The sequence below is a fragment of the Carcharhinus amblyrhynchos genome, chromosome 14, assembly GCF_965287045.1.
Source record: "Carcharhinus amblyrhynchos chromosome 14, sCarAmb.v2.hapA, whole genome shotgun sequence".
In the NCBI taxonomy this organism is placed as follows: Eukaryota; Metazoa; Chordata; class Chondrichthyes; order Carcharhiniformes; family Carcharhinidae; genus Carcharhinus; species Carcharhinus amblyrhynchos.
In genome coordinates, this window is record NC_137337.1 from 28,247,008 (window position 1) to 28,271,751 (window position 24,744).

The 24,744-nt window shown below is 41.5% G+C and overlaps 1 protein-coding gene across 1 annotated transcript in view; it reads left to right on the forward strand.

Annotated features, from left to right (window-relative positions):
* Nucleotides 1-23,156, forward strand: part of mok (MOK protein kinase) — a 94,665-nt gene extending 71,509 nt beyond the window's left edge. The window contains exon 12 of the mRNA XM_080202492.1: nucleotides 21,933-23,156. Within this exon, the coding sequence (XP_080058618.1) occupies nucleotides 21,933-22,010 (78 nt within the window). The 3' untranslated portion in view covers nucleotides 22,011-23,156. The remainder of the gene's footprint in view (nucleotides 1-21,932) is intronic.
* Nucleotides 23,157-24,744: the final 1,588 nt, after the last annotated feature.

Sequence of the window (24,744 nt, forward strand, 5' to 3'; positions counted from 1 at the left end):
CATTGATTTTCAAATTTGTATCTCTTATATGGTTTTATTATGTATTTTGTGCACAGTTGGCTGGTTGAGAGAAACAATGGTCTTGACTAGCAAGATTAACCAAAGATTAATTCCTCTGGGAAGGAATTTCTGTTTTCCATTCAGTTGTGGCTCTTTCTTATAACCAACAAAATGGCTTTGGCAGGAATGAGTTAAAGTGATAGGCCCAGAAATACACTTGTAGAAGGCAAAGCATCAAAGACCTTTGCGTGTATGAGCAAGGAAAGAGCATTATGTTTGTTTTTTTCTCTCTCTTTCCCTTCAACCCCCCCAAACATAGGAGGATCCATTCAAACTTTCTACTCTTCAGAACAAGGTTGTGTCATTCAAGACTACCGATGACTGGAGATAAATTAGTTTAGGTAAGATTTTCTTTTACATGCTTCTGGAAATCCCTAAATTGACACCGAGCAGCTCTTTTTTAAAATTTGCTTTGTGGGATGTGGGCGTCGCTGGCTGGGCCAGAATTATTGCCCATCCCACAAGGCATTTAAGAGTCAACCAAATTGCTGTGGATCTGGAGTCACATATAGGTCAGACCAGGTAAGGATGTCAGATTTCCTTAATTAATGAATGAGATGGGTTTTTACAACAATTGACAATGGATTCATTATTACACTTTTAATTCCAGGTTTTTTACTGAATCCAAATCTCACCAGCTGTCATTTGAACCTAGGATCCCAAAGCATTACCTTGGGTCTCTGGATTACCAGTCCAGTGAGAATACCACTACGTCACTGCCTCCCCTCAAACTCATTGCAAACTTTTATTTCTAAACTTCAAATTTAAAAAAGCCAATCAGCAATGTAACAATAAATAAATAGTACTGCAACCAACACATTTCCTAATGCAAAGTAATGAACATGGTGCGCTGGGAGATGAGAGAATTCCATTTTGAATAAAGCTAGACGTACGCTATTAAAATTCATACATCAACTAATTTTATTTAAAAGAAATGAGAAAAACAGCATAAATATTTGTTACAAAATTCTAATGAGAAAATCAGATACCATGATAATTCCTTTATTATCAACATTTTGAAATATATTTAACATAAAATATTTAAATATTAGAACATAACACTAAAGACCATGGGCAAACCTATTAATTACACAAAATAATTAGAGAGGATTCAATGAAAAGATATATTGTGCACTGACCAATAAGTAATATAAAAGAATGTACCAAAGATCCATACCTTGCAATATGCATTATACCTATATGTGCAGAAAAAGACAAACTTGAGAAAAAGTTTAGACAGAAGGTAGGGGTAGTCACAGAGGTATGAGCAGGAAAGGGAAAATCAGTAACTCAAAGTAAATGAAAATGCAGGATATAGAAATTGGCCCACAAGGAATGAGGGCAAAAAGGCCAATATCTATGTCTTATGATTGAAGTCATTCAATATACATTATATGTCCATAGGCCTCTCAGTATCATAGGCCTATCATGTTTTACATAGAACATAGAACACTACAGCACAAACAGGCTCTTCGGCCCACAAGTTGCGCCGATCACATCCATTCCTACCAAGCCATAGAACTATCTGTAACTCCCAATCCCATTAAATCCCATATACTCATCCAGAAGTCTTTTAAAAGACCCCAGTGAGTTTGCCTCTACCACCACAGACGGCAGCCGATTCCACTCACTCACCACCCTCTGAGTGAAAAACTTACCCCTAACATCTCCTCTGTACTTGCTTCCCAGCACCTTAAACCTGTGTCCTCTCGTAGCGACCATTTCAGCCCTGGGAAATAGCCTCCGAGAATCCACCCTATCCATTCCTCTCAACATTTTATAAACCTCTATCAGGTCACCTCTCAACCTTCATCTCTCCAGGGAGAAGAGACCTAGCTCCCTCAACCTATCTTCATAAGGCATGCCTCCCAATCCAGGCAACATCCTTGTAAATCTCCTCTGCACCCTCTCAATAGTCTCCACATCCTTCCTATATTGAGGCGACCAGAATTGCGCACAGTACTCCAAGTGGGGTCTAACAAGGATCTTATAAAGTTGCAGCATTACCTCCTGACTCCTAAACTTAATCCCTCGATTAATGAAAGCCAGTACACCATACGCCTTCTTGACCACATCCTCCACCTGCGACGCCGATTTGAGCGTCCTATGGACCCGGACCCCAAGATCCTTCTGCTCCTCAACATTGCTAAGACTCCTACCCTTGATATTGTACTCCTTCATCCCATTGGTCCTGCCAAAATGGACCACTACACATTTATCCACGTTGAAGTCCATCTGCCACTTCTCCGCCCAGTCTTGCATCCTATCTATGTCACGCTGCAACTTCTGACATCCCTCCAGACTATCCACAACACCGCCAACCTTCGTATCATCGGCAAACTTACTAACCCATCCCTTCACTTCCTCATCCAGGTCATTTATGAAAATGACAAACAGCAAGGGTCCTAGAACAGATCCCTGGGGCACTCCACTGGTGACTGACCTCCATGCAGAAAAAGACCCATCCACAACCACTCTCTGCCTTTTGCAGGCAAGCCAGTTCTGGATCCACAAGGCCAAAGCCCCTTGGATACCATGCCCTCTCACCTTCTCAAGATGTCTTGCATGGGGGACCTTATCAAACACCTTGCTGAAGTCCATGTAAACCACATCCACCATTCTTCCTTCGTCGATGTGTTCAGTCACATTTTCAAAGAACTCAACTAGGCTCACAAGGCACGACCTGCCCTTGACAAAGCCGTGTTGACTATTTCTGATCATCCTAAACTTCTCTAAATGCTCATAAATCTTGTCCGTCAGAATCCTCTCCATCAACTTACCAACCACTGAGGTCAGACTCACCGGTCGGTAATTTCCTGGGCTATCCCTATTCGCTTTCTTGAAAATGGGAACCACATCCGCAATCCTCCAATCCTCCGGAACCCCTCCCATCTCCATCGACGATGCAAAGATCATCGCCGGGGCTCTGCAATCACTTCCCTCACCTCCCACAGTAACCTGGGGTACATCCCATCCAATCCCAGCAACTTATCTATCTTGATAGAATTTAAAAGTTCCAACACATCCTCTTCTTAATGTCCACATACTCAATCTTTTCAGTCTGCCGCAAACCTGTAGTACAACCTCCCAGATCACTTTCCACCGTGAATACCGAGGCAAAGTACTCATTAAGCACCTCAGCCATTTCTTCCGGTTCCACACAGGCTTTTCCCTTTCACCTTTTATAGGTCCTATCCCTTCACTTCTCATCCTTTTACTCTTCACATATTTGTAGAACGCCTTGGGATTCTCCTTAATCTTACCCGCCAAGGCCTTCTCGTGACCCCTTCTGGCTCTCCTAATTTCCTTTTTAAGCTCCTTTCTACAAGCCTTATACTCCTCTAGATCCTTAACATCTCCTAGCTCTCTGAACCTTTTGTATGCCTTTCTTTGCTTCCTGACTAGGCTCATCACAACCTTCGTGCACCACGGTTCCTGTGACCCACCAAAACCTCCTTGTCTCATCGGAATGTTGTCGTGCAGAGCTCCAGTCAAACATTCCTTGAAAATCCGCCACCTTCCTTCAGTACTTTTCCCCAAGAACACCTCCTTCCAGTTTACTCGTCCAATTATCTGCCTGATGTCTTCATATTTCCCTGTACTTCAGATTAACATCTTCCTAGCCTGCCTGATCCTATCTCTTTCCAATGCTATTGTGAAGGAGATAGAATTATGATGTCCATCCCCAAGATGTTCTCCCACTGAGAGATCCGACACCGGTCCTGGTTCATTAGCCAGCACCAGGTCAAGTACAGCCTCTCCTTTCGTAGGCTTATCCACATACTGTGTCAGGAAACCCTCCTGAACACACCTAACAAACTCCTCCCCATCCAAACCCCTTACCCTAGGGATATTCCAGTCGCTGTTTGGGAAATTAAAGTCTCCCATCACGACAACTATGTTATTACTACATCTCTCTAGGATCTGTTTCCCTATCTGCACCTCAACTTCCCTGTCACTATTGGGCGGCCTATAGAAAACACCCAGCAAAGTTGTCGACCCTTTGCTGTTCCTAACTTCCACCCACAGAGACTCCGTAGACAGTCTCTCCACAGCATCCACCTTCTCTGCAACCATGACACTGTCCCTGATCAACAGTGCCACTCCGCCACCTCTTTTGCCTCCCTCCCTGTCCTTCCTGAAACATCTGAATCCCGGCACCTTAAGTACCCAGTCCTGTCCCTGAGACATCCAAGTCTCTGTAACGGCCACCACATCACATTCTCAAGCAGCAATCCACGCCCTAAGCTCATCTACTTTATTCACTACACTCCTGGTGTTAAAATAGACACACCCAGACCCTCGGTCTGGGCGTTCCCTTCTCCATCACCCGTCTAACCTCCCTCACATGCTGCCTACAATCCTTCTCTACTTGGGAGCTAACCTCCTCGCTCTCAGTCACCTCATCTCTATTCCCTCCCCCCAACCTTTCTAGTTTAAAGTCCCCCCAGTCGCCCTAGCCAAGCTTCCTGCCAAGATGTTGGTCCCCTTGGGATTCAAGTGCCATCCGTCTTTACTGTACAGGTCACAGGTTTTGTTGGGCTTCTTTTCCAAAATTCTGCTACCCTAAATGTTGCTCCATTAGGCCATTTGCATTCAGGAAAACTAGGTCAATATTGAGACTGCTACCAAAAAGAAAAATCGCAGAATCCCTATGGTGCAGAAGGAGGCCATTCGACCCATTGAGTCTGCACTGACTCTCCAACAGAGCATCTTGCCCAGGCCCACTCCCACCTTATCCATGTAACCCATAAGAACATAAGAACATAAAAAATAGGAGCAGGAGTAGGCCATCTAGCCCTTCGAGCCTGCCCCGCCATTCAATAAGATCATGGCTGATCTGAAGTGGCTCAGTTCCACTTTCTCGCTTTCTCCCCATAACCCTTAATCCCCTTGCCTACCAAAAACCTATCTACCCGCGTCTTAAATATATTTAGCGAGGTAGCCTCCACCACTTCAACGGGCAGAGAATTCCAGAGATTCACCACCCTTTGAGTGAAGAAGTTCCTCCTCAACTCTGTTCTAAACTGTCCCCCCCTTATCTGTAGGCTGTGCCCTCTAGTCCTGCTGTCCTTTCTGAGCGGGAAGAACCTCTCCACCTCTACCCTATCCATCCCTTTCATCATCTTATACGTCTCAATAAGATTCCCCCTCATCCTTCTAAACTCTAACGAGTACAAGCCCAGTCTATTCAGCCTCTCTTCATAGCTCAACCCCCTCAACTCTGGTATCAGCCTAGTGAACCTCCTCTGCACTCCCTCCAAGGCCAAAATATCCTTGCGCAAGTGCGGCGACCAAAACTGCACACAGTACTCCAGCTGCGGCCTCACCAGTGCCCTATACAGTTGCAGCAAGACCTCCCTACTTTTATATTCAGTCCCCCTCGCTATGAAAGCCAGCATCCCATTTGCCTTCCTGACCACCTGCTGCACCTGTAGGTTGGGTTTTTGCGACTCATGCACAAGGACCCCCAGGTCCCTCTGCACCGTAGCATGCTGCAGCTTTTCGCCCTGTAAGTAGTAGTCCTTCCTACTATTATTCCTACCAAAGTGGATAACCTCACACTTGCCAACATTGTATTCCATCTGCCAGGTCCTCGCCCACTCGCTCAGCCTATCTAGATCCCTCTGCAGACTTTCTACACCCTCCGCACAATTTGCTGTTTCACTTATCTTTGTGTCATCAGCAAATTTTGACACCTTACACTCGGCTCCCTCCTCCAGATCATCGATATAAATGGTAAATAGCTGAGGCCCCAGCACCGATCCCTGGGGCACTCCACTCGTCACCAACCGCCAATCCGAATAGCACCCATTGACACCCACTCTCTGCCTCCTATTTGACAGCCGATCCCCTATCCACGCTAACACCTTACCCCCAACTCCATGCCCCCTGACCTTCTGTAACAACCTTTTGTGCGGCACCTTATCAAATGCCTTCTGAAAATCGAGAAACACCACATCCACCGGTTCCCCTCCGTCCACCGCACTAGATACATCCTCATAGAATTCCAATAAATTCGTCAGACACGACTTCCCCTTAACAAATCCGTGCTGCGTCTGCTCTATCCAACAATTCTTCTCAAGATACCTTGCTATTTCCTCTTTGATGACGGACTCAAGCATTTTTCCTACAACAGACGTTAAACTAACTTTTTCCTACAACAGACGTTACCCTGCTAATCCCCCTAACCTAAACATCTTGGGACACTAAGGAGCAATTTAGCATGTCCAGTCCATCTAATCTGCACATCTTTAGATCATACTTGAATTTATTATATTCCATTTTTTATTGTATTCCATTTTTATTACTTGATGCTAATATTATTTTTATATTAATTTCTTCCATTGTTTCATTCATCCAATTCTAAATCTCACTTTCCATCTTCTTCCTTCAACCCACTGGGGCCATGAGGGTGTTGAACTATGAGGAGAGGCTGAATAAACTAGGCTTGTACTCGTTAGAGTTTAGAAGAATGAGGGGAGATCTCATTGAGACATATAAGATGATGAATGGGATGGATAGGATAGAGGTGGAGAGGCTCTTCCCGCTCAGAAAGGACAGTAGGACTAGAGGCACAGCCTCAAGATAAGGGGGGGGGTCGATTTAGAACGGAGTTGAGGAGGAACTTCTTCACTCAAAGGGTGGTGAATCTCTGGAATTCTCTGCCCGTTGAAGTGGTGGAGGCTGCCTCGCTAAATATATTTAAGACGCGGGTTGATAGGTTTTTGATAGGCAAGGGGATTAAGGGTTATGGGGAGAGGGCGGGAAAGTGGAACTGAGCCACTTCAAATCAGCCATGATCTTATTGAATGGCGGGGCAGGCTCGAAGGGCTAGATGGCCTCCTGCTCCTATTTCTTATGTTCTTATCTGCAACATGTCTTAAGTTGTCCTTTGCATCTTTGTTCTCCCATTTACACGCTCTGATCTCTTCATGGATGCTATTATCAACATTCTCAGCTTTTATCACCATCATACACATTCATTTTATCTTTTTGTCTGTGACATCTTGTCAATTACACAATTCCTCCTTCGCTCTTACAGGATAAATCTCTTTCTATTTTCTTTGTCTTCAGCTCTGATGAAGGGTCATCCAGCCTCAAAACGTTAGTTCTCTTCTTCCGCCACACATGCTGAGATTTTCCAGGATTTTCTGTTTTTTTGTTTCAGATTCCCAACATTCACAGTATTTTGCTTTAAACGGAATCTTTGGGCCCTATTTTACCAATTTGATTCTAAGTGCTGGGTGAACTTGAACTTTCAGCTCCGACTTTTAGACCCCTTCTCAGATGCCCCCATATGCATTCTGCCTGCAAAAATATCAGCGATTCCAAATCACGCTGTAGAAACCTGTGGGCAGGCTTAATGCACCAAAATCCTACAGCTCCGATTGACGCCTCCAACTGCGCATGCACAGACAAAAAAATAATAGAATGCCGTTCCCCTGCCACATCGCTTCCAGGCCAGATAATGCCCCCCTGCCCCCCACTGACATTGCCCCACACCTCCCCAACATTACTGACCCCCTTTATCCCCCCACCACCCAGACTGATTGTGAGCCTCTCCCCCCTTCCCCCCGACCGATGAGGCAGATGGCAGCAGACCCCACCCCCACCCCACTGATCTCAGGCAGAGTGGCAGCGATTCCCCCCTTCTTCCTGCCCCCCCAGCTGATCTCAAGCAGAGACCTGTTGGACGCTAGGCACCTATCTCTCACTAACTGGAGCACCCAAATCAGACTTTTATGGAGCATGTTTGCTTTGCGCCAATTCTGGATGGGTGAATGTGGTGGTAAAAGGGGGAAATGCTGGTAAAGTTGGGCATGCAGCCTATTAACTTAATTTAAATGTATGCAAATGCATTTAAATGGCCATTAGGGGCAGTCCCAATCACAGCCATTTTCGGGCCTCAGTAAAGGGGAACTGGCGCAGAGACAGCTGCAGATTGGGCTACCCACCTCACGCCCGACTTTTATCAAGTTTTCGCCCCCAAAAATGGGCGCAATGTGATGGTAAAATTGGGCCCTTTATTTTACCTAAATTTGCGGGAAAGAGAGGTTTTTTTTACATCATATGCTGAGACTTCTTACTGGTGCATTAAATTATCCAACGACTGTAGTAGTCTAAATCTTTTTTAATTAGTTGTTGCTTTATTCAGTTTCCCCAGGACTCAGATATTTAAATGACTGCTCTCATTCTAAGCTTAAATCTCAACTCCTACTGCTGATTTTTAAGTCTCATCTTTCATTTTCTATTCTGTCAAGAAGAAGAGTTACCTTTTAAATATCACAGCCCTGTGGGGCAAGGAAGCAGTTGACCAAAACACCCATTAAAAATATGCAGGCTCCTCCTGAATTGACATTTGACATTTTAAAAATATTCCGTCTGGTAATGGATGGCTTGAATTTATCAAAGTTCAAAAATATTAAGATTACATAAACAACACAATAAACTGACAGTGCTGGATGAATAAAGCAGAGAGATAGCTGACAGCTGATAAAATTGCACTCATTCCTTCAGTGCTATGGGGCTAGATTTTGCTGTTAAAATAATGATGAGGCTGACCATGTAATCATTATTAAAGTGTCAATCTTCTGCTTTTGGTGACTGCATGCTTGCAGTTCCTGCTCCTTCACTTGCTGTGCTGTATCCACATCTCATCAAGAGATCTGGCATTGAAATATGTGGAACTGGATGGGTTTGCTGTACTAATGTGATAGATAACCATTAACCTCAGTAAGAAAAGTCAGAGTTTGTCTTCCAATATAAGGAATGTTTTAGCTGCATGATCAGTCTTATTGCCAACCTCCCTGACTAAAAATGAACTTTTATAATTGTTGTTACATCAGATTTTAATTATTGTTGCAGATATTAAAAAAGGTAACTCACATTTTCTTCACTTTTTTCCTAATATCACTATGTTACTCATGTTGCTTAAATTTGGAGGCATTCAGCATGACATGATGCAGAGCTAAAAAAGAAACTTAAAATTGGTACCAGATGCCAAGACTGATAAATTTGTAATATTTAAACAGCAATGTAAAAGAATTGTTGGTTAACAGCTAATAGGCTCTAACGAAGCATCATCTAGACTCAAAACGTTGGCTCTATTCTCTCCTCACAGATGCTATCAGACTTGCTGAGATTTTCCAGCATTTTCTGTTTTTGTTTCAGATTCCAGCCTCTGTAGTATTTTGCTTTTAGCTGATAGGAATTGCTGGCTGAAACGAGAAAGAACAAAGAAATAGCATTCTAGACTTTTCAAGAGCATAAGAAATATGAGCAGGAGGGGACACGCGGCCCATGGGATCTGCTCAGTCATTCTATAAGATCATGGTTAAACTGGAATTGATGCAGCAGTTTCTCTCCCAATTTCCATATTCCTTGATTCCCTTAGTGTTCAAAAATCTATTAATCTCAATCTTGAATATACTCATTGACTGAGCAACTACAGGAATCTGGGTCAGTAAATTCTATTGATTCACTACCTTCTCAATAAAGAAATTTGTTTTTATCTCAACCTCTTATTGTGAGATGATGGGCTGAATTTTACAAGGGGAGTTGGGCTCCCAATATCGGGAAAAAAAAGCCTTAAGCCTGCATTTACAACAGGAAGCCTCCTCTTTGGCCACCCAAGAGCTTGCTCTCCAATTAAGGATGGACAGGCTGCCAGTCCAATCAGAGGACTAGCAGATCTGAAGCCATAGTAGCGTCAACAAAAGAGATTGTCACTGGTGAGAAATGCAGAAGATGTGAAGCGTACAAAATGTAAACTTTTTAAGAATTAGAAAATCATGGGCCCCTTCTTTGAGGGGAATCGTTTTTAGGGAAATGGCTGGGGACTTGGTCCTGTGTAGGGCCCACTCTTTGTTCCATAGAATCTTGCCTGCATCCTCCGGTCACCTAGATTTAGTAGCATCCTCTCTACCTGGCTGGTGAGGGTCGCCCTGCCATTGGCATTTTGTTGACAGCACCATTAATTGGCTCCCAATAGAGCCAACATTTCGAGTCAAGAAGACCCTTCATCAGAGCCAGGGTCTCCTTAACAGGTTTGTCCAGGTGCAAGGTTTGATTGACTGCACCCATGTGGCCCTGCGTGCCATTCATGAACTGCAAGGGATACTGTTCCCTCAGTATGCAGCTTGTCTGTGACCACATGATGTGCTTAATGCAAGTGCGTGCCCATTTTCCTGGGAGTTTCCATGACAACTATATCTTGGGGCGCTCTCAGATCGCAGCCATCTTCGAGGGAGAAGGGTGGCTAGAGCAATGGCTCCTAGGGACCACTCAGGACATGGCTGATGGTGCTAGTGCGGAGGCCACAAACACCTGCTGAGACTCATTGCAATGATGGTGAAGCTGTAACGTGTGTGCTGGTTGAGCAGGTGATTGGCCTGCTAAAGACATGGTTCCAGTGGCTGGACTGGTCAAGGGGTGCCCTACAATACAACCCTCAAAGTATCTCCTGCATTGTTGTAGTCTACTGTGCTTGCCACAGCTTGGCACTGCAGAGGGCAGTCCACCTGGACCTGGAGGAGTGCTATATCTCACGAGGAAGATGGCAAGGAGGGCGGTGAGAGTGACCATGCAGAAAAGGAGGCCAAAGGACCTGACTGGGCCAACATGCTAGGAATACCTCATTGTATCTCAATTCGAGGATGAGCAGGAATCAGGAGTGAAGAACTCTCGCACCACGGAGACTAACATACTACCCATTATGTGGTGTCAGCAGTATGCTCCTATGCTGCTGCCAGGCGGGATGGGCAGGGTGCTGAATCAATTGGCTGGTCTCTGTAGGAGAATGATGATGGTTTGCATTGAGGAGTGATGTTCCTTTCATCCTCAACAATATCTCTAGATTCCTGCCTGATAAGACTGCTGAATGCATCCTGCTTATCATAGGGCTCAGAAATGCAGCTGCTAAAGACCCCACCCATATCAGGGGTACTGGTGTTCACATCCATCTTACAGCTGGCCTGGGCATCCTGGTAGCATCTTGACAGCCCTTGGTCTTGTGATCACTGGAGAACTGTATTAGACATTAAATAAGATGGAGGGGGCCAGGAGGTTCACTCTTCCATGGATGGGGTTGGAAAGGGATCCTGCCACAGCAGTGCCTCTTTACTGCATTTCCAATTTGGGAGGAAATAACACTGCCATTCTCACACTCCACAGGGATGAGGTGAGTGCATGGTTCCCCAACCTTGGTGGCGTGAGCAGACAGGATGAAGGCTCTGGGTGAACAAAGTGAATTTTAATGACAAACATTCAATACACTGGTGGCCTAGCTATACATGCCAATATTCACCTGTGCTACTATTTCTTCATCTTCCTCAGCCTCACACTATGTCCTGATGTATCCCCAAGATCCATAGATAAGGTTGAGGTGGCCTGCTAACTTCCATGCCTGAGATGAACTGAAGGATCCAAGCCTACTTTCAGGCAGCACGGATGTTTGACTCTGGAGATGTGTTGCTCACAGGGGATCAGGGATCCAATGGACTGGAGTAGCCTAGGGGCCCTGAGCTGTACTCCTGCTGATCCTTTTCATTTTGGGTTCCTGTGCTCCATGGGATAGAAATGCAGCTGGAGTGAGATTGAGGAGTCCTGCCATCCTCTGGTGCTGACACTTGTGAATTCCCACCAGTGTTTGCATCATGCAGTTGAAGCCCTGCACCATGGAGTTTATACCCCCAGACATGAAGGTCATGAGCTGAGCCATGGTGTGGACATCTCCTGTCATGGAGTGCATGTCTTGCATCAAGGTTTTCACCCTTGCAGCATTAGCCTCACTACTGGAGTGATGGCAGTATCTCCTCATACACAAGGTGATGGGACTCCTCCAGTCGGCTTTGCAGTCTTCGCTTCCTGATATTCACAACTCTGCCTTTGCAGCTCCAGTAGCGTTAGGATCACCACACCCAGGAGCACATCATTCTCAAGGGGTTCAGCAGAATCGTCACTTCCAGTGTCTCTTTGAGTGCTAGTTCCCTGGGACATCCTTGCCTCTGCCTGCTGTGGATTTTCAGTTGTGAAGTGCTGACCAGTGAGTGACCCAGAAGCCTGTCTACTTAGTGATTGCACTGAGGTGCGAGTATCTGTGGTGCTGCCAGGTACAGGTGCCAGCTGTTAAATCTTCCATGTTGGAGAAGTCTCCCTCAGAGTTGCTCATGTCTGGTGGGTCCAGGGGCATGAAGATGGTTCAGCCTGATCAACTGATCAGCCTGCAAGAGAAGGGAGTGGCATCAGTGTATTACAGGGGATACGGAGGGAGCATTGATTACTTACTTTGGACTCGAGGAATAACAGCATGTCCTGAGGGCTGTCACATTTGTTGCCACCCCCACTTCACCAGCTGTGCTGGCATGCTCTTCATCCTCCCAGGCCAGCTTGAGGGCTTACTTCTTGAAATGCATGAGGGATCTGAGTTTGGGCATGACTTCAGCTGGCTGCACCTGCTGACGTTTTTTGTGGTTGAGTTTGTCTTGCAATGACAGATAGGGAGCAGGTAGGTGGGAGTCGTGAGATTGTGATGAGGTGTGGCAGGAGTGAGACTTGAGTGGGAGCTGGAGTGTGAGGAACATAGCAGCTACTATGGGAGTATGGTGATTGTGAGGGGAAGGAGGGTCCTGGTGTTGGTAACCCCCCATGATGGCTGGGTGACAGATGAAGTTTTAGGTGCTAGGGAGGTCTTGATGGGACCCTGGAGTGGTTTGCCTACCCTGCTTAAGTGAAGAAATTCATCTTCTTCTGACACTACTGTCACATCGTTTTCTAGAGTGCATTTGCACTCACCAGGGCTACCGTTGTATCCCAGGCGAGGGTGGTGACTGCTGAAAGACCTTCTGCTAGAGCAGAAATAGTGTGTGTCCTGCCTCTGTTCCACTCACTCCATCCAGCAATCTGGTTAGGACTCCCTCTGAAAAGTGAGGTGCAGACTTCTTGGCTGCCATTCCTTGTAGTCATTCTGGAACAAGTCATTTATATGGAGTGATTGCAGTGGTTAACTTGTTGCAAGGCAGGTAAATCAAAGGAAAAATGCCACAGATGCAGTGTGATTCTCGTGGGCATAAAAATTATTACTAATGAGGAATAAAATTTGCTCCGAAATCATGCTAATGCCATTGGCAGGAATCACTCCGTTTTTCATGTTGGAAGTAACACAAGCCATTCTCTGGTAGGATTTCACCCATATTATTTGCTTAGTTTCTCTCACATTTCCTTATTCTCCATTTGTTAGTTTTCATGTCTGCCTGTAGTGGGCCCACATTTGTCTTCATTAATCTTTTTCTTTCAAGTTACCTATAGAAGCTTTTACAGTCCATTTTTATGTTTCTCACTAGTTCTTTCATATTCTATTTTCTCTTTTTCTTATCAGTTTTAGTTCTCCATTGCTGAATATTGAAATTTAAATGGCGCAGCAGACTCAAGAGGCCAGATGGCCGACTCCTATTCTTGTTCTTAGTTCTTATGTAAATCGAAGTCCCCAAGATTACGGTATTACCCATGTTATGTGTATCTCTAGTTTCCTGATTTTTACTGTGCTCTACATTACTACAATTATTTGAGGGCTTATAAACAAATTTTACCAATGTTTGTTGTCCCTTAGCCAAACTGATTCTGTGTCTTGATTTCCAATCTGAGATCCTTTCTCACTAATGTGCTGATCTCGTTCTTTATAACAGTACTACCCCTTCTTTTTGCCTGTCCTCCCTAAATGTTGAGTACGATAGAAATCCAGTTTCCAGCCTTGGGTCACTCTGCACCCTGTACTCTGTAATGGCAATTAGATTATACCTGTTTATTTCCATTTGTGCCATCAGTTCATCTACCTTGTTGCAAATACACCGTGCAGTCAGATGTGTCTTTAATTCTGTCTTTTTATTATTTTCACAACCTTATCTGCTGACACACTCTTAAATTTGTACGCTCTGTCCTTCCTGCCTCTCTCAGATTATGAATTCCCTTATGCTACCTTGCTCTGTTGCCTTGTTCTTGTGGGTGGCATAGTGGTTAGCACTGATGCCTCACTGCCAGGGACCTGGGTTCAGTTCCTGGCTTGGGTCATTGTCTTTGTGGAGGCTGCACCTTCTCCCCATGTCTGCATGGCTTTCCTCAGATGCTCTGGTTTCCTCCCACAGTCTGAAAGATGTACTGGTTAGCTGCATCGGCTATGCTAAGTTCTCCCTCGGTGTACCCGAGCAGAAGCTGGAGTGTGGCGACAAGGGGATTTTCACAGTAACATCATTGCAGTGTTAATGTAAGCCTGCTTGTGACAATGAAAACATTTATTTATTATCTCTCTTTAATTTACTGCATCTTCCCTCACTTGATATCTCACCTGCACTGTTTAGTTTAGACCTATCTCTACAGCCCTAGTTATACAATTCACCATAACACAGGTCCCCACAAGGTTCAGGTGAATATTATCTGATAGAGTTCCTGCTTTCCCCTGCTCTATTATTCTCCCACACCAATATTTGTGTTATGAATTTGACTCAAATCTTATTTACCCTACTCGAACATACTTGTGCCTCAAGTAATAAGCCAAAAATCATTAGGCAGATGAGTGTTTTATTATAATTTAAAATATTTTTAAACACTTCAAACACTTTTACAAACCACAAACTTAAAACACTTAACACACTTTGAATGCACCTTTGACAATTTGATTTGTTTAAACAGGAGGTGCAAGTCCATAATAGGCCTTGGAATCTGAAATATTTAAAGCCAGAGAAAAGAGCAAACAATATTTTATAAAAAACAAATTCAGACCCATCTCTCAGTAGTAGAGCATGAATCTCCACACCCTCTCCTAGTCTGGAGCTGTATGGAAACTGTCTAGAACAATTCAAAAAAGCCTCTTTCCTACTGCAACCCCACCCAAAACTCCCACTCTTCAAACATGGGTAGAGAAAGGATGTACAAAATTTAGGATTTATAATTCTTACTACACCATTAACACAAAGTGCTTTCTGAAAAGAAGGTAGTGGTAAAAGCTGTGTTTTGTTTCAGTATCCTTTATTAAGCTCACAGTATAGCCATCTCCACTTATCATCCCTTCTACCTTGCGCATAATTTAATGGTGTTAACAGATACTTATTAATGAATGTATTCTGCTTCAGATACTCATTTGATTTACAATGATCATATTGCCCAAGCTGTCATTCTAAACCCATTTATTTCAAATGTTCCTTCTGCACATTCTGCCATTAAATAAAGATACAAAGATCCTCCATCAAATAATGCAATATCACCCCATAATTCTTTGGGTTTTGTTCTGCTTTGTTTTAGATTCATTAATTTGTTTCAAAAAGCTATGTTTTATAAATAATACTAAGCAGTGACAGGCTAGTGGTGGCACGTTACCTAATGGACATGTGGGAAGCAAAGGAGTAGGATGGTAGTCCATGGAGTCAGGCTTTTGGTGAAGCAAATTAAGAAGGAACCAAGTAGTAGTTTGCTTGTCATTGTCATACTGACTGGTATATGAAACACATAGTACTAAAAAATACAGAAACCACCTTATAACCTATAATAGTGGTAGACAAAAAACAGTTGGATTACAGCATGTTCAGGGAAGAAGTTGCATAGGAAGCAAAGAACTGCATAATCTTTCCAAGTGAGGCATTGGCCACCCATCACAAGTGCTGATGGTACAACCGATTGCAAAAGACCAACAATACAAAAGAGACAAGAGATAGAATTGCAACAAGTGGAAGCTTGAAGATCCTCTAATGAGAAAAGGAAATCGGAGAAACAGGTAAGAGAAATAGAAGAAATCTTGACAGACCATGGAAGACTGGTGGAACCTGGCGGCAGGCTTGATTAGGAAAACTGGTGAAGTGTGTGAAAGATCATCAGGGAGCAAAAGACCCGGAAAAGAAACTTGATGGTGGAATGAAAAAGTGCAGTACAATATGAGATGGAAACAGTCTCAAAGAAGACAAAGAACAGTACAAAAAGGCAAAAGGGAATACAAAAAAGTATGCAAAAAAAAAAACCCAGTTTGATCTCCTTTGCCATGGAAGAAATCTATGAAAGACTAAGTACCAAAGAGAGACAAAATCAAACTTCTGGAACAGCAGCTACTTGAGATAGATTAACAAGAGATTGGGAAATATACATCCAATTAAGGAGGTAGAGTAATATTAGTGAAAGAAAATGACGTTGAGAGATGGAGCCAATATTTTAATCAGTTTATAAATAAAGATAACCCAAAAACAAAGATTGAAGAGGTAGCTGCAGATCAGGAAATGACAAATATCAACATGTATACAAATTAGGAATGCAGATAGGCCATTTGGTTTCTTAAGCCTCTCCACCACTTACTGAATGGAAGAATCTACAAGATAATTGTGAGAATGACCATGTTTTTAGTGCAGAAATGTGGGCAACATTAAGAAGTCAGGGACAAAGAATGGATAGTAATGTGATGCAGATACTCAGATGGATGTGTGAAGCAATGAGGAAGGAGAAAATCACAAACTAGCATATCAAAAATCAGTGACCCATGGTGGCGGTGTTATGAATTTCAGGCTGTCTTTGATATGGGTTTATGAATAGCTTTAATACAGGATTAAATACTGAGGTGATTTAAATGTCCTGTATGGGTTTTCATGAATGATTGTTTTGTTTTAATAAAGTTTGTAATAGATACTTAGAACATTTCTTCATCTCAGCGTGGCTCCTCAGGTCTGCCGATGGTGGCTGAGTTGATGTGGAGTGTGTAAGTGCAAAAGGCTGATGGATGAATTGGCATTCAGTTGGGATGGGAAAAATAAGGGGCCATAAAAGTGATGGGATCATGAATTGACTTGGAGGATATGAGGAACCATTGGATAGGCGGCATGGTTGCCATGGATAGGGTACAAGGAGTGGTGGGGATACAAGGGATGAGAGCTAGAGGCCCTAATATTTAACAAAATGATGAGGACAAAGTCCCAGAGAACAATGTGGGCCTTTTAACAGCACACCATGGCAGCGCCTTGGGCTGCTTCTGATCAGTGTCTGGGGTTGGAAAGCCAAACTCTTTCTTGCATCCCTGCCCCCAAGTGTAAATCTGTCTATTCTACTGAGGTAGGCAGTTCAAGCCAGATTTTTAAACTCCTACTACCTGACTTGAGAACAAAAATCCAGATTGAAATATGTTGTGTTAATTTTAATGCAGGCTACTGGCTTGTCACATGACACGCAATGTTACTATGCTTAATTTTGCTTTAAAAGTTTTAATGTGAGCATTTTAAAACATCTGAAGATAACTTTTCAGTCATGATTTTGGAAAATAGAAACTGCTTTCTTTTAAACATATCAATCTGTGAACAAATAGGCCATTCTGCTTTATATTTTGCTTCTTAGAGTGCTAATTTTCCTAAAACACTTCTGCTGCTGACAAGGAGAAATACTTTTTTTAAAAATTGTCTTTATAGGTCCTACTCCTCGGCACTAGTGGAGTTTTTTAAATTGGTGTAAAAAAAATAGCTGACTGCATCCCTTCACTGAAACGTAAATCTGAGTAGAATTGGTTTCCATGACTTTAAGATATTTAAGGTAAAAAATAGAATAAAGCCTTTGTCAAACAACACACTTGCAACAGAAAACCTCAAGATTTTAAACAAGTGATGTTTTTTGTTGCAAATTACAGTGAAAGTTTAAAATTATGGACAAAAAAAAAGACATCCAACGTGACTAGTAAATTCATCAGCATGCTGCTGCTGGTGTCTTGCTAATGGTGGATGCCCTTCTGAGCAGGCTCTACTTCTGCTAATATCAGCTCTTGGAAAAAAAATCCATGAAAATGAGTGTAACTTGTGCACAGTCAGCCCAAATTGTCAAATTACAGGTCATTATCACTTTACAAAGCAGCTCGGCACGTCATCACCATATGTTCCTTGATGTGCACCGCAGTCTCTGGTGCCGAAGTTATGGTACTATTCTGACTTTCAATAATGGCAGTGGTCTGTGTTTGCCACTATTGGGACCACAAAATACCGGCTATAGTTTAACTTTTGCATAAAGATAAGAATCTTGATTGATAATCGTGCATTATTAATGGCGCTTGCCTTACAAGAATGATGGATTGAATGTTTGGGAGATGCCTTTTAAATATGTCACTTAAGAACATAAGCGTTGTGAGCCAGTCAAATGAACTTGTCATCTATATGTTAATTGTATTAAGGGTTTTTATTGTACTTATTTAGGTAGGCCTGCAGTTACTGATTACATGGAAGGAAAGTAATTCATGTTATTAAGACTTTTACTTTTCTTCATCCATTGTGTTGCCGACATTCCGATTACATAAAATATAACAGTTCAACAGTTGGAGGGACAGTGAAGGGGTTTAGTTTCTGTAGTATGGGGAGTCAATGTAGTTCTGTAAAGGACAAAAATGATTAATGTACAGCCTTGGTGATGGGAAAGGACGAGCCGAAGGTTGTGTGATTTGAGGCAGGAACACCAGCATAGATCACTGGAAATTCAGGCTCTGATGTTACTGTTTTTTTACTGCCCCCTGAGGTTGCTAGGGAAGAACATGACTTGGATAATCATAGCCAATCTTTCAAGACCAAAGCAATGTCCTGATGATTACCAACTACTGTTTCCCATTACGTTGGCAAATCAGTATACTCCATGTCAAACACCATTTATAAGAAGCACTGAGGGAAGCAAAGGTATTAAATATGCTCTGGTTGGGGAACATCAACATCCACTATCAAGAGTACCTGAATAGTACCACCACTGACCAAGTTGGACAAGTCCTAAAGGACACAGCTGTTGGACTTGACCCTGTCTTCACCTCTGTGTTGCAGACATTTCTGTCCAGGGTAGATACAGGTGCCTTTGTCTACACAGTTCTAATGAAGGTAAAGTCTCATCTTACGGTGAGGATAGTATTAGTGTCCTAAGTGACTTCAATTTTGCCAGGGTTCATTGATGCCGCAATTGGTTAAAAGCTGATTTGATGTGAAGATGGTCACTCTTGCCTCACCTCTTGAATTCATTGCTTTTGTCCATATTTGCACAAAGGTTGTAATGAGGTCTGGACCTGAGTGGCCTTGGTGAAACTCAAACTGAGCATTGATAAGCAGATTATTGCTGAGTAACTGCTGCTTGATAGCACTGACAACACCATCTTCTATAGCTTTGATGACAGAGTAGATGGCAGTAATTGTCCCGATCAGATTTGTTCTATATTTTGTGGACCCCTGCAGAAGGAAGCTGTAAGTTGTGGTTTCCACTTAGTACTTCTGCGTAACGATGGTTATAAATGCAACAGCCTTGTCTTTTCCACTTCATCAGGGATGGGGATATTTGTGGAGTCCCCTCCTGTTAGTTGTCCATCACCATTCACAAATGTATCAAGATTGCAGAACTTTGATCCGATGGTTGTGCTATTTAGCATACAAGTAGTCTTATGTTGTAGCTCCATCACATTGGCATCTCATTGTTGGTATGCCTGCTGCTGCTGCTTTTGGTGGCATTTCTGACAAATGTTTCCATTTGCTCAAGATAAGGTTGCATACATTCACATAGGGCACAATCAGGTGGAAAATTAGCAGATTTTTTGAGCAAAGATGATGCTTGAATTTTTGCAAAGACTTTCTTTTGCATATGAGTGTATCCCCAATACCAAAGTGCTGACAAAGAAACGGTAAGGAGATCAGTAACGGTTTTCACAGTATTGGTGGATTGACAATCAGACCCAAAAATAAGTAGAACCGTTTTTTTAGGATTTCACAGTCTGCTTTATTAGACTATCTTTTTGACATAAATTTCCTTATTTTTCATTTGGTATTAATTTAAAAGCTTTCTATTTTTCCTGATCTAAGTGATTACTCAGCAAATTTTTTTTAGTTTAAGTTCTCAGTTCGGTCAGGTTTACTTGCTAAAAATCATAATCTATCCCTGTGCTCATTGGTTCCAATTACTGGATGGTATCAACTTTAATTGTATTGTAGCTACTCTGTCCCATGGATTCCACTACTTTCTTAGAGGCAACCAGGTAAAACATGTAATAAAAACAGAAGTTACTTCAAAAACAGAGCATTTGTAAAGAGAACAAATAAATTTCATGGGTTGAGTGTAAATCTATCACAATCATATTTCATATTTCCAGCATCTGATTTTTTCAGCTTTGCATTTTTTAAATCTGTAAATGGCGGGTGCATTTTGTTTTATAAATAAGTGTTTGTATGAAATGTGTCAAAGTAGTTACCTAATATAAAGGTAAAAGAGATCTGCATTTTACACTTCATGACACTAAGCAGCAAGTAAAATAAATACTGGATAGTACTGCCGATTCAGAGCATGTCATTCTAAAACTGTTCAGTGTTTTGTTTGAGAACTTATTCAGTTTTGATTACCAAGGTGCAAGGCAGACATTCAAGCCCCAAAACTACTGTAGAAAAGAAGCAGGGGACTGAAGGCTCAGGAGAAGACAAACTTGTCTTTGAAAGCAGGCAAGAAAGAAGGGACCTCAAAAATAATTAAAGATATGGGAAAGGTACAACTGAGACACAACAAACTGTGAAAATAGGACAAGCAGCAAGGGTTCAAACTAGTGAATAGCAAATGTAACACTATTAAAACAGTCTCTACCAAAATAATAAACAATAGTCTATTTGACTATCATAAACTATCCTTTCTCATCCTTCTCAACTTAACTGCAGCCTTTAACACTCTTTCAACGCTTCCCTCTGGCATCCAGCTGTGTGGTACTGATTTTAAGACCTGGCCATACAGTACCTGAAATAGTCACTCTTCTTGTTCCTTCCTATTTCTCATCTCCAGGCTCCGCCTCATGATATAATCTGAAAATAATACCACACATACCTTGATGGCACCCAAATCTACTTCATCAGAACCCCTCTTGATCCCTCCTTGCCTCTGTCGGGTGGCTTACTTGTAATCCAGTTTTAAAAGGACAGAAATTTCCTTCAGTTAAGTATTGGGAAGATCAAGGCTCTTCTCTTCATGCCTCACCCAAAATTCCATTCCTTAGCCTTACTCTTCCTGTCTAAAGATGAACCAGATATTTGCAACCTTGACATCATCATGACTGCCTTTCTGCTGAAAGCCTCATCAAGTCTTTGTAAATTCCAGATTTGTCTATTCTATGATTTTCAACCTTGTAATTTAAGTTTGAGCTCATCCATTACTTTAACTTCCCAAAGCTCACTCATTACTCCTGTGCTCAAGGCTCACAGTACATCAATGGTTTTAAAATCTCATCCTTGTTTTCAAATTCCACGTAGGAAGACAATCCTTAAATCCTATGTTGTTGACAAATCTTTTAATCCCCTGTCCTTCCGGGCTTTGAATTGTGCTAACTGTTGTTTGATAACACACCTCTTCGATGTTTTGCATTATTGAAGGTGTGATAGAAGTGCAGCTTGTTGCTTTGTTGCTCCTTTCTTATTGAAAAACTTAAAAATAATCATCTCTTCCAATCTTTAAAAATACCCTTGCAATTTCCAGAGTTGCATAGCTTTCCTTACCCATGGTATGTGTTGATATAAGAGCAAGAATGGTACTTAAATACTTTCAAATTGAAGAGTATGTGGTCTTTCATCATTTGTGATATTAAATGCGAATAGGGAAATCATTTCATTAGAAGTTTCATTTAGATTAAATACACCTGTTTTGCATAGCAATTTGGAAACAGTGCATTAATTTCAAACTAATATTGAAATGAATGGGCAGTTTTGACACTCCAGAATAGAAGCTACTTAACATTTTTAAAATGGTTGCACAGAATGTATAATATTTGCAATAGTGTTTTAGATTTTAAATTAGATGTCAGAGAAACAAGTTGAGTTCATAGTGTTAATACTGTACCATATTCATTCTCAAGTTTTCATTTATTTGTACAGTGTCCAGGACAACAGAAGTCTACAACAAAATGTTACAATATACCCTCTTCTACAAAAAGAAAAAGTGATGGCTACTGAGAACAATTGCAATCCAAGAATATTCAATAACCATTCCTTTACACATCTTGTAATGATTTTTAAAAAAAGTTGTAAGAGACCATATTTAAACTGTCTTCCACTGGACTACAGGCCAATCAATCATCGGGTTTGTGTCTTAATCCTAACTTCAGTTTTTAATCAAGTGACGCACTAAGGACTAGAATCAAATGTTCATTCGGTTGATGTTGGGAGGTCATGTTTCAAAAGCTCATGCTGAAAAGAAAAAATGGGATAAGCCAGAAAATGTGACATTTAATATGTTGATCTAAAAAAATTGGCACTTTAACATGTAACAAGTTTCAGTTTAGTTACAGAATTAACCCATCACAAGGGTCCCTATTATTGGATAAAGTTGTTTTGCTTGCTGATCAAAAGCTGAAGACATGGGTTTAATACGTGAAAAGTTACAAATGCTTTTCTTCTCCAATCTCCACAAAATGTCTATACAAAATGGAGCAAGAGTTTCACTCCTATAAAATTATTCAGCTTGAGTGAAATTTCACACTTTTCATTTTATAAAATGTAACTTTTATACTGTTATGTATTTTCAAAGAAATATTACAATATTTATAACTGCAAAAAGATTTTTCATTTTCTTTAGGCCATAGTTCCTACATTGAGCATTTTAATGGATTGTAATATCAATATTATTTTTCAAGCATATTAAATGGCAATTTTATTTAAAAAATGCAATCAGTAATAAACAATATAGCTTCCTTATACACTGCAACCATAAAATTTATTTTAAAGACAACACATATCAGAGTTTAATAAAATGGCTGAACATTTGTTTTTGGAATTAACTGTTCAATGAATGTGTTTCTCTCAGCGAATATACTATTTTCATTTCTGGCTTCTTTGAGAGAAAAAAGCAGTTTGCTACATTTGTCATTACAATAATTTAAATGGACTGAAGATGAAGTTAAAAAAATCAAAAACATTGCAGTGGAATAAGCAGTGTCTGTAAAGTGCATGGAAGCTTATTTCCTGTGGTAGGTCTGTTTTTCGACTACTTGCATGATTCAAAGTCAATGGCAAGTCATGAATATTTACTTCTCTAAATTCTAGTGTTAAGTATTTAATGTGTTACAGAATTATGGAATAGACTAATCATTGTCTTTTTAAAGTCGCATTTTGATATTTATCAAATCTATTTGAAAAATCAATCTAATAAACAATATTTTATTGTTTCTTAGTATAATGTTAAAATGTAGTTTGTATAATATTTTTTCATAATGCTTTTGAACTGCACAACAAAACATGTATTGTATAACATCCTTAACATAGTAAACTGCGCAGGGTGTTTCACAGGAGTATTATCAAACAAAATTTGACACTCGCAAGGAAATAGTGTAATCAAAAGCCTGGTCAAAGAACACATTATAAGGTAGAGAGGTAATTTAAGGGAGAGAATTCCAGAATGCTTAGGACCTTAGCTAGTGAAGCATTGTTGACAATGGTGGAGATGCTAGACTTGGAACACAAATGTCTTGATTAGAGGACTGGGAGATTACAGAGAGTGGCCATGGAGAGATTTAAAAACAAGGATGGAAATGTTAATATCAATGTGGGTCAGTCAGAAAAGGGGTGATGGGTGAATGAGCCTTAGTACAAAGTATGGCAGGAGCAGCAGAGTTTAGGGTGACAAGTTTTCATAGCAGGCTGGTCAAAAATGCTTTGGATTAGTCACATCTAGAGGTAATAGAGGCATAGTGACAATTTCAGGAGAGGAGCGGAGCGGAGTCAAAGTAGTCATCTGGCAATTATGGAGGGAGAAATGTGCAGAGATGTGGCCAGGAAATCATAGAGTCAGTCTGGTTCAACCTTAAAATTGTTGTTGGTGAAGGAATCAAGTCAAAGGAAAGGTACAGAGTTTGTACAGATGATGGCGAATGGCTTCAGACTTCCTAATATTTACTTGTGGCAAATTTCTGCTGGCTAAATAGTCTGAAAATTGAGGGACACTGGAGAAATTGAAATGTAGCAATGAGGGAGAGCTTTAGATTTCAGAATTTCTAAAAGATCATTCGCCTGAAATGTTAGCTTTGCTTTTCCTTCCACAGATGCAGCCTGGAATAAGCCAGAAAATGCGGCATTTAATATATGTTCTAAAAAAATTGGCACTTTAATAACATGCAACAAGTGTCAGTTTAGTTACAGAATTAACCTGACATAACCCTATGTGCTAGAGGACTGGAGAGTGGTGAATATTGTTCCTCTTCAAGAAAGAAAATAGAAATGACCCTAGTAATTATAAGCCGGTTAGTCTTACTTTGGTGGTTGGTAAGTTAATGGAAAGGGTCCTGAGGGATAGGATTTATGACCATTTGGAAAGATGCAGCTTAATCCAGGATAGTCAGCACATTTTCATGAGGGGTAAGTCTTGCCTCACAAATTTAATTGAATTCTTTGAGGAGGTAACTAAGTGTGTAGACGAAGGTAGAGCAGTTGATGTCGTATACATGGATTTTAGTAAAGCGTTTGATAAGATTCCCCATAATAGGCTCATGAAGAAGATAAGGAGGTGTGGGATAGAAGGAAATTTGGTTGATTGAATAAGTCACTGGCTGTCTCTTAGAAAGAAGTCTGACAACACCAGGTTTAAGTCCAACCGATTTATTTGATAGTAAACTTGCACGCATCTTATTGTGTTTACCCCAGTCCAACACCAGCATCTCCACATCATGTTTCATAGAAGACAGAGGGTGGTGGT